Genomic DNA, 9,872 nt, shown 5'->3' with positions numbered 1-9,872 from the left:
AGCAACATGAAATAAACGTGCATTACATTTTTAGTGGCAACATGGATTTGTGCAAGCTGCTAAAATATAATCTGCTAGTCTTTTTGTTTAAGTTATACAAGTTAAAACAGTCATCAGGATCCGTCTTCTGACATCGATATTCTTTCCCCTTTTGATTAGCACAACAGAATGATTTTAAATAAATGTGACCATGAACTTTTTAAAAGCATCTATAAAAAGTAAGTAAAATTTAAAAAACTTAATTAGTGACCCTCATACTGGTAACAAAGCATGCTGCTCAGTTAGTGACTGAACTCACTAGAGACATTTTTGAACAACATACAACCAGATCAGGGAGAAACAAAAACAAGGCAGTCACTACCAGGTAAAGGTTCACCTGAAATCCTTCTCCAATCTCTCGGGCCTATCGCAGGACAGTGCTTTACTAGGAACTACAAGTATGAGTACTGGTTGATCTTTGTAGGGCTCAGTGGATATCCAGTGTAAATAGCAGATCCTCTGGAAGCACCAATATAGGACTGGGGAGCAAACTGGTGTTGGTACTGGGCAGGTGGAACATTTGCAGAAGTCAGCAGACTTGGACCAACACTCACAGGGACCTGGTGGACAAGTGTGCTAGGGTGGGCAGCGTACGTGGTGTGCCGCGAAGAGCCCTGAGGGGAGAAGAGGTGGGCGATGGAGGTGGTGGAACCCAGTGTTGCAGCAGTGGTTGGAGCGTAAGTGTACATATGTGGCTGGCTGGACAGATGTGCATTTGCCGTTGCTGCTGCCAGGTGGGGATGCACTGGGCTGCTGTGCTGAAACGTGTTTTTGATGTGAGGGGTGCCACATAAGCTTGCTGCCTACGTGGGACAGCATTTCCACTTCTCTCCTGTGAGGCCAGCACTGTTGTTTGCTGGTTCTGCAGGGAGAAGAAGTAAATAAGGTTAGTGGCTACCTTCAGGGAAAAGTGCAGTGGACAAGAGGTGAGCAAGGAAGGGTCAGCCAGAATCTCCCGATCAACACCTCAGTTCTAGCTGCAGGACTGACACTTCTGCAGATCCTCCCTTCCTAGTTCTGTGAAACCCATACATAAATTTGAGAAGGGTTACTGCTGTTCCACTGAAACAAAGGTTACACTTTTCCTCTACAATGGGATCAAACTGCCACACCTAGGGTACTACAGTAGACACCTGCACAAGTGCAGGCAGGTCCTAAGACTGACCCAGCCCTGGAACTCCTCACACGTCTATTCTTATGCACCTCAGTGAGAGCAGGAGCAGGGCTGCCACAGTTTAGCACAACAAGACCTGTCTTGTCCCCATGCCAGAAATGAACCGGAGGTGTAACGCTTCCTCTCTTCTGAAAGGCTACTGCAGCTTGACTCAAAGGTCAAGAGTAATGACACAAATTGAAGTGAAACCAAACTCTGAAAGTTTCAAGTGAAGTCAGGTGCTAATTGTTAAGTTTGTGAGACAAGGTCCAGCCTTAATCTCCTGGTTATGCTTTTGTGAGATCTAGAGAAGGAAGATAAAGAACAAAAGAATCTCCTCATATTGTTGATTGCCTTCAATGCTACTCTAATTCAACAGCTGGATCCTGGTGTCACTCTCCCACCTAAGTGGCAAGAATGACTCACTGCAAGACAGGTGTGACTAGGAGCACAAAGAAACAATATGGACATAACCATGCTTCCTTCTCCTGCCCTCTAGTACAGGAACAAATTCTTTGCCTTGAGAAACTTCACCTAAGAGTTTACTCTACCCTGCATAGCCACAGAACAGAATCAGCTTCAAAGAAGTAATGAGGTAGCAGCTATCGATCCTCTTGCAATCAAGTCATTCTCCCTGCCATACAGCACAGTGTTGCTAAAGCAATTCTCGAGCATCGTGTTCAAAGGTCAAAAAGTCACACAGTGCTTACCTGGCTGAGATTGAGAGGCTGCACACCATTTGTTACCATGCGATGTGAGCGGTACCCAGTAGGTGTTATACAGCATCCTGACGACTGCCCACTCACAGACGCCACTGGCTTGGTCTTACTCGTGCTGCTCAGGATGCCTGAAAGATTTCAAAAGCTTAGTCCATTCTTCCCTCTCACGCGCCATGCACTGTGATAACCAGCTTAGGTAACCAAAGAATGCACAAGGACTATTTCTGTAATGGAGCTTTTTCTTCAATTATGATTTTTAAATCTGATTGTGCAAGAAACCATAGGGAATTTTTACAGATCTTTCTAAATCCAGCCAAACATATATGAAAGGCAAATCTGTCAAGGAAACTGAAAACAGACCAAGGCTTGCACTCTCAGAACTGCAGCTGTGAAACCTAAAGCTGCTGAAGACCCAATGCATGTAGTCCAAAACTGTGAGGACAAAGCTGTCAGGGATAACACAACATCTGAGCCTTGGCAAAAACTACTGAGCACAGTAACCTATAAGAGCATACCTACCTGAAGCTTGGGTAGCTACAATGCAGTCATTGAGCTGTGCTTTCAATGGCGGCACAATGATAGTCCGAGAGCTGGAGCTGTCAGCTGCTCCTCTACTCGGCAGCTCCAGGGCACCGCCTGTACTCCTGAGAGACGAAAGTGGGTCTGTGGCATAGGGGCTGTTCAGGGAGGAGTCGGAATCAGGGGAATCATTAACAGTAACGTAGTTGATGACATTGGATCTCTGCTTCATACCCAAACTGCAGGAAAAACCAAACAAACAAAAAACCAAAAACAACAAACAGGAAACATTCTAGCTTTTCCCACAAGACACAGGATATCTCCCTCTGGGATCTCATACCCTCCCCTCCTTGTCAGATAAAATTGTGATTAACTAGACACACACACAGTGCGGCAGACAGGATGCAGAATTTTCTGTCTTACGCAGTGCTTCTTAGCCCAGCCAGGGCTTTGCATGTAGTGTTTTCCACTCTCCTTGATGCTTGGGCTGAGCTCAGTACTGGCTGCCTAAATGAACTTCCTACCTGGCAGGTTTGTATTTGCTGTCCTCTTCCTCATCAGTGTCACTGCGAATGGTGATGACACTGACAGGTGGGCTTGGAGTGTCTGGGATCACAATGGGCTGGTGCTGCTCCTGCACTGGGACAAGCACGTTGGAAGAGGAGGAGGTGGAGCGCAGAGGACTGCTCCCAACGAGCGAGTAAACTTGGGAGGGCACAGTCTCTATAGTTGAGCTGGGCCTGAAGGAAAACCAAAGCAGTATTCAGCTATGTGTCAGCAGGTTGGGACAAGAACAGCCAGGCTTCAGCAGGCTGGAGCACACATACAAGAAGAAACATCTTGAAATACACAGAGAGAATCTCAGTGCAGACACTCATACAGGAGAGCACCACAGAATGCATCCCAGAAGGGAGCAATGCGCTCAGTGATGCTCTGAACATGACTGATTCATCTGAACACTGCCAGAAATCTGCCACCCCTTGTTCAATAGATGCCAATTCTGTCACTTGTATTGCTATGGTACCAACACACCCTGAATGTGTAAAACCCCCCTTTGACCAGTACAATAAAGCACTTTGTCAACCATATTCTTTGCACTCTCACTGAAATTAGCATCACTTATATCGGTGACTACAGTACAGAGACTTTTTCCAAGACATCTTTAAAAGCAATTGCAGCACATTAGAGTAACACAGACAACGCCTCTGTGATCAGAAGACCAGTTTTTCACATCATAAAGGCAACCTCCACAAACACACCCACAGTCTTTCTAGGTCTGAGAAAGGAAGCCTTACTTGGCTGCGCTTGGTGCTGGCTGCTTGTTCTTCTTTGCTGGAACATTGCTGCTTTGCTGCTGCCTAACAACATGAGCAACTCCAACATTCAGAGGCTGCGCTGTAGCTAGTGTCACGTGGTTGGTCAGTAGCGATGGCTGTTGCATGAGAGTGCTATACTGATTCCCATGGGAATGTGCATTCCTGAAGCAGGGAAAAAAAAAAAAAAGAGAGGACCCAAATCCCATGACTATACTGCAGGAACCCCTGTGTGATTCTGAAGGGAAGGGAGAAATTCTGTGTGCTGCAATGGCACTTATTTCCATTCAGCATGGAGTTGGACCCTGTGCAATCCTTACCTCCAGTCAGCTAATTGCTGGCTGCTGCCAATTGTCTCTGGAATCACAGCTGCTGGCTGAACAGAGTTGTGCAAAGCAACCCCTGGGAGCTGCTGCCAGGTGGAAGGAAGCAGTATCTGCTGGGTGCCCCCAGGCCAGGCCTGCTGCAAAACAAAAAACAGATACAGAGGTTCACTAGATTTCAGTTTCTACAGGTGGACAGAGAGTTGTTCCAAGCAATAAGTGCACTTGTGTAGATTGTTAGCTTGCAGAGATAGCGGCACATCATTGCACTTTCTCAAAGGCTCTCAGTAGAGTAAGAGAACAAGAAAACCAGAGAAACAAGCTTCCCCTGACACTTTGCTAACCTCTCATATCACAGATGTCACCTGGGGAAAAGAATGTTAATATTGTACTGCAGAACACAGCCAGATATTGTACTGCCAGATGCAGCATGAGTGTTCAGGACTGTTTCTGCATGTAAGTTTATGCACACTGCTCCGCTGAAGGATTACAAAACATGAAGCCAATTTGGTCCTTTCTGTTCTTCTGCCTTACAGGGTTCATGTTGACAGAGCTGAGGTAGTGTTACTGTTGTGGAAATTCACCCCAGCTCAACTAAAGTATTTAAGAAAATCCACACTGAGAGAAACAGTTAATTACAAGGGAGATACGTGAAGATATTTTCAATTCATTAATATTATTAAGGCTCCTGTTCAAACTAACAAAATGCAGTTTTTTTTCTGGAAACCAAACAAAAAACAAAATAAATTTGGCAGTACAATATTTTCAGGATTTGAAAATATATTGTTCTCTTTCTTGCAGTTTAAACTGCAAAACCATAAACGCCTGCTGTTTTAAATAAAATATTTCTGCAAGTAACAGATCCACTTATTACAAATACTGGTTCCAAACAAGAAGCCTTCGAGGCAGAGAGCTGCTAAAACCTCTGCCAACATAAGCAGAATAATAATAATATTTAAAACAAAAAAAAAAAAAGAGAAAATATGTTAAAAGTCACACCATGCGTCTTTCCAAAAGCCAACACCTGCACAAGACAAAGCAGAGAGTTTAATACAGTAAGATATAAATTCCCAATGAGAGGCAGAAATCGGGCCTTCCAAGCGACGAACTGTTTTGACAGAGGAAGGACAAAAATATGCAAAGCTTAGCAAATGGCTAATGCAAATTCAGGGGAAGCAGCAAGGGAGAAGTGTCAGAAGCACTAAAGGTGAGCAAATTCACGCCAAAGGCTCCCAGAATCCAAACAGAAATAGTAAGTCCTCCAGAGAAACTCAGAATCCAGGCTCATAGTCTGGAGACAGCTGGCTCTGATCTCCACTGCTGTACAGGGGAGTTGAACATCAAGTCCACTGCACACATGCAGGAGAACAGAATTTGCCTGTTGAATCAAAACCCCAATTACACTTTTGAAAACATCACTAACAACTCACTTGTGTCCCAAGCTCTGCTACAGTCACCCCTTGCCGTTTTCAGAGCCTAGATTGCAGCCTTTCAGCAATCAAAATTCAAGAGGAGGAAAGGAGATACATTCCTGGGTCTGTTTAGCTCAGAGCTGTGACCCAGGAGAAACCCACTCTCCTGCCTTCCCATCCTCAGAAATAGGGAGCAGTTAACGTGGTTCAGAACTACTCAAATGAGTGGGTTTTAATTTCAGTACAGGTATGACTCAAGCAAATTCCACTTCAGCAGAGGTCTCCCTCTTGGAAGAAAATGACACTCAAACTACGACTTTAAAGCCACAAGAAACAACATGGTTCACATAATGGAAAGTGCTTTGAAAGACATGTGAGGATATCAGCACTTAAGTGCACTGCAATGTTTTTGTAAGCTTCACTGATCTGATTCTGGAGTTTTACAATGACTTCTTTGTGGCCCTTGCAAAGTTGTTCTGATGCAGGTGCCAAATGAATACAGAAGAGGACAATTTTGAAAACATATGCTTCTTAAAGGTCTGTTTGTTTATTCCCTTCCCCCATCCTTTTAAAAAATTGTTCCAAATGGCCTAAAAGCTAGCTATTGCCGTTTCAGATACTAGAGCTCACCTTTAATTTCAACCAAGAAATACATATGAACTGAAAGTATCTGGGAAGAACAGTATCTTTATCTGGATGAAGCAAGCTACCTGCAATTAGCTATAAATAACAAAAGGCCAGAAAATTATTGTCAATGTTCAACAGAGGTTAAGAGAAATCAACTAGTAAAGCAATATGTTAAAGGATTTGCAATCATTAGAGATTTTAGCCTGTGCTTAATGACCTGAAACATTTCTACATGCAAAGCAGATTTACACGTGTTGAAAATAAAATATGTAGCTAACTTGCCAAGTAGTTCAAATTCTGGCCATCCAGGTACCTGTAGCAGAGTCAAGCTAAAGACTGATTCCTTTGTATTCAACAATCAAAAGGCAAAGATAGGATAGTAAGTGAAGAACAAGAACAATTATAACTCTTCTGTGGTATAGCTTGGAAGAGCTTTATAATACTAGGCTAGTAAAAAGTAATAGTCAATGGATCTGGATTCTTTACAGAGCCACACTAAACGTCAGAGTCAGACAGTGCTTCAGCAATGTTGGGGAGGAAAACAACAAGACATTAAGATGTAGCAAGAACACAGCCACAAGATGGCACATGCTTCCATGCCCTCTGCAAGTCTAAGTTAAAACAAAAACTCAGTTAGTGAACACAATCAAGGGAGGCAATTACCAGTACTGCAGCCGTCTGTTCTACTAGCGCTGGCCGGCCGGCTGCGCAGTTCAGAGTAAAGGGGACCGCATACTGCGGCGTGATGGTGGCTACTTGAGGATGAAGAGTTGCTACCATTAGTGGTGTACAGCTTCCCTGAAATGTAGATCAGGCAGTGAGTGAAACACATGTACTGAGGCAGGATAAGTGGGTTCAGCAATAGGGCCAGAAAAGGTTTCACCTCACTGGCATTCTATGGTGCTTAAGCAGACTCCAGAATTTTAATGGATGCAGTGAAACCAACACCCAGGCCCGCTGGGCATGTTCCTCTAAGCAATTACAAGTCCCTGAGGGGAACACAAGGAACAGGGAATTTGGGAACAGGATCTCTCCGATGTCATGGTTAAAAAGTAAAAATGAGATAGCGTTCAGCTATTCACACTTTACTGGGTCCCAGAGAGCAAGTTACACTACATACACTGCACTGACCACAACACAAACTGCACCCCTAGCAGCACACAGCATTTACTAAAATACCTCCAAATTCACATACAGTACTCTTGGAAAAAGATAAACTAAGGGATTTAATAGAAGGCACAGTAGGTCTTTTGTATCATGAAAGAGCAAAGTTATCTGTGATGAAACTACCAAGACACATATTAGTCCATCAAATGTCTAATTAAAACTAGATTCTTAGTGTACAGTTTGCACTCTCAGGAAGAGCAGGATTTGGATTCAGGTGGGTCTCCTTCAAGTGTATTCTGCTTTTTTGGATACCATTACCTGTATAATTATGCTAAACAAACCAGAGATCACAGAATGCCACCAAAATTACTTGGACTGAACAATTTAAAAATTATTCCTCTACAAGTAGGTCAGTAAGTACAATAAACTGCCTGGACAGTAAAACTAATAAAGTATGTGTTGATGTCAGCAGAAACTAAAACTATGCAAATAAATAAAAATGCACTTAATTATAAAAGCAATTACAATTTTTCAGTTAATAAAACCTGTGAATCACTGGGCACTCGCTATATACTAAAGCATTACTTTTTGGAAATAAAAATTATTTCCATTTACGACACATTACTAATGTTTAAAATATCACTTTTTAGAATTACTTGTGAACTTTGCTATCGCATATTGTTTAAACTGCAAACAGAAATAGGTATGTCAGTGCTACACATCAATCCATACTAACAATGTAACTAATTGAGAAGGATTCAGAAATAATTTCATAGATTTAAAGATGAAATTTTAACATGAGTAATCTGTGTTGCCACTTCTGTTCACCGGGATCTTGCTTCTCACAGAAATTATTTCTTCTAAAATTTGTTGCCACATTTTTTAAAGTTTAGGCAAAAACATACACTGCTACCTATAAGGCAGTGTACACCCGTGAAAAAACACAGCTTGTTTTTACCAGCTGAAAACTGCATATTTATTCCCATCATTAAATCAAACTCCTAAAACTAGGGAGGCACATGACAAAAAATAGTTTAAACTTTAAATATTCAAGAAAAAACAAAACAAAACAAGAAAACAGTCTTAGAAGTGATCTGCCTTTAACCCTTCAGAGTGTTCTGAGAACCTCCTGCATTCACCCCAGCACCAGAGGGGCAGTCAGGTTCTCCCGGGTGGCAGGAGGAATTGCAGTTAACTCTACTGGGTTTGTGTTGGGTTTTTTTGGTTTGTTTTTTTGTTTTTTACCTGTGTGAGAACTCCAGACTGGATCTGCAGTGGCTGTGCTGCAGGTGCTTGTGGTACAATTGGGACAGCATTCTCCATCCTTACTGGGAATCCAGAATGCTTCGTAGTTGCCTGAAGTCCAGCTGTGGAGGACAAGAATACATCACTGCTGTCTTTTTTTTGTTTGTTTGTTTGGGTTTGTTTGGTTTTTGTTTTTTTGTTTTGTTTCTTTCCAAAATCCAATTCCTACCAGGTAAGGGCAGAAGACAGGGTCAGATGAAGAGAAAGAAAAGTATTCCCTTTGACAAAAGCAGAGTAATAAAACTCCAGCTGAAGTAAACACTTCTGCAGTCCCGGTATGCCAAAGGGCAATGATGGACAACCAGTCCTCAAAAGCTTGGCTCTGCTGAAGTCCATAGTCTTGTTTTCAGAAACAGATAACACAGACATCTAATTCTATGTTGCTTGAGACCAAGTTCAAAGTTCAAACCTCACACTATCAGTTCCCATTTTATATATAATCCTCCACACTAACATAATCCAGATATAAGCATAAATAGAGAAGTTTCAGGATTAACAAAGCTATGCTTGTGCTAACCTCACTTATTTGCAATTTGTGACAATTTCTTGCTGGCAAAGTATACAGCTGCATCAGTGCTTGTGAACTGAGACTAAAAGACCAGGTATTTGCTCCTGACATAAAAAACATGGCAAGACACTTTCTTGTTTTCAGATAGGTCTGGCTCCTCTGTTCACTGCTTTCTGTGGAATGCCGTTGTGCTCAGTTTGGGGAGAAAAACTGGTCGAGCAACCAGATGGAAGACTGCAACCTAGGCAGGCAAGATACTGTCAACTGTTCAAGCATGACCTGGAAAAGAATCAAATTATCTACACATCTGACCTGATTCTGCACTTACATCTGATGCAAGAGCACTGTGTGACATGCACAGAATGGTCTTTGGTACTTTCTCAATTTAGTGTAAATTACAACTTCTCATTTCTACCTAATTGAAACCACAGTATCATACAAAGGGGTTTCCCACTTACTTTGAAAAGCAGGGGGACAAACAATGAACGTTTGCTGGAATGGGTCAGTCTGCGTGCAGATCTGGGTGGTTCCAGGTTGCAAGGAAACACTCTGTTGTGCCACTCCTGCAACTGGTGCTGCAGACGATGGATACAGAGCAGACTGATAGTTTAGCAGTGAGACATCTTTTTTTAGAGTAGAAGCAGAGGGAGAATTGAAAGCCAATACACTGGCCTGGGGGCGGGAGGGGGGGGGGAGAAAACAAAAATCAGAGTTATCACTCATACTTGTTATGAAAAAAACAACAGGAACCATCAGTATTATACTATGAAGCAAGCACCAGGAAAAGGTTTCAGGTAAAAGGCATAAGACAACACAGGAGAAAAAACATGAACTGCACCAACTTTAC

The 9,872-nt window shown here is 42.6% G+C and overlaps 1 protein-coding gene across 1 annotated transcript in view; it reads right to left on the bottom strand.

Annotated features, from left to right (window-relative positions):
• Positions 1-278: 278 nt before the first annotated feature.
• The window catches only part of LOC104166253 (homeodomain-interacting protein kinase 1-like), a 21,393-nt gene continuing 11,799 nt past the window's right edge, over positions 279-9,872 (bottom strand). Inside the window, 10 exon segments of the mRNA XM_009706120.1 lie at positions 279-808; positions 811-901; positions 1,903-2,039; positions 2,431-2,669; positions 2,955-3,164; positions 3,726-3,908; positions 4,064-4,206; positions 6,769-6,903; positions 8,458-8,579; positions 9,484-9,697. Coding sequence (XP_009704422.1) covers positions 432-808; positions 811-901; positions 1,903-2,039; positions 2,431-2,669; positions 2,955-3,164; positions 3,726-3,908; positions 4,064-4,206; positions 6,769-6,903; positions 8,458-8,579; positions 9,484-9,697 — 1,851 coding nt within the window. The 3' untranslated portion in view covers positions 279-431.

This window comes from Cariama cristata, unplaced genomic scaffold (assembly GCF_000690535.1).
Source record: "Cariama cristata isolate BGI_N322 unplaced genomic scaffold, ASM69053v1 scaffold15688, whole genome shotgun sequence".
NCBI lineage: Eukaryota > Metazoa > Chordata > Aves > Cariamiformes > Cariamidae > Cariama > Cariama cristata.
This window is presented reverse-complemented; position numbering and strand designations above follow the sequence as displayed.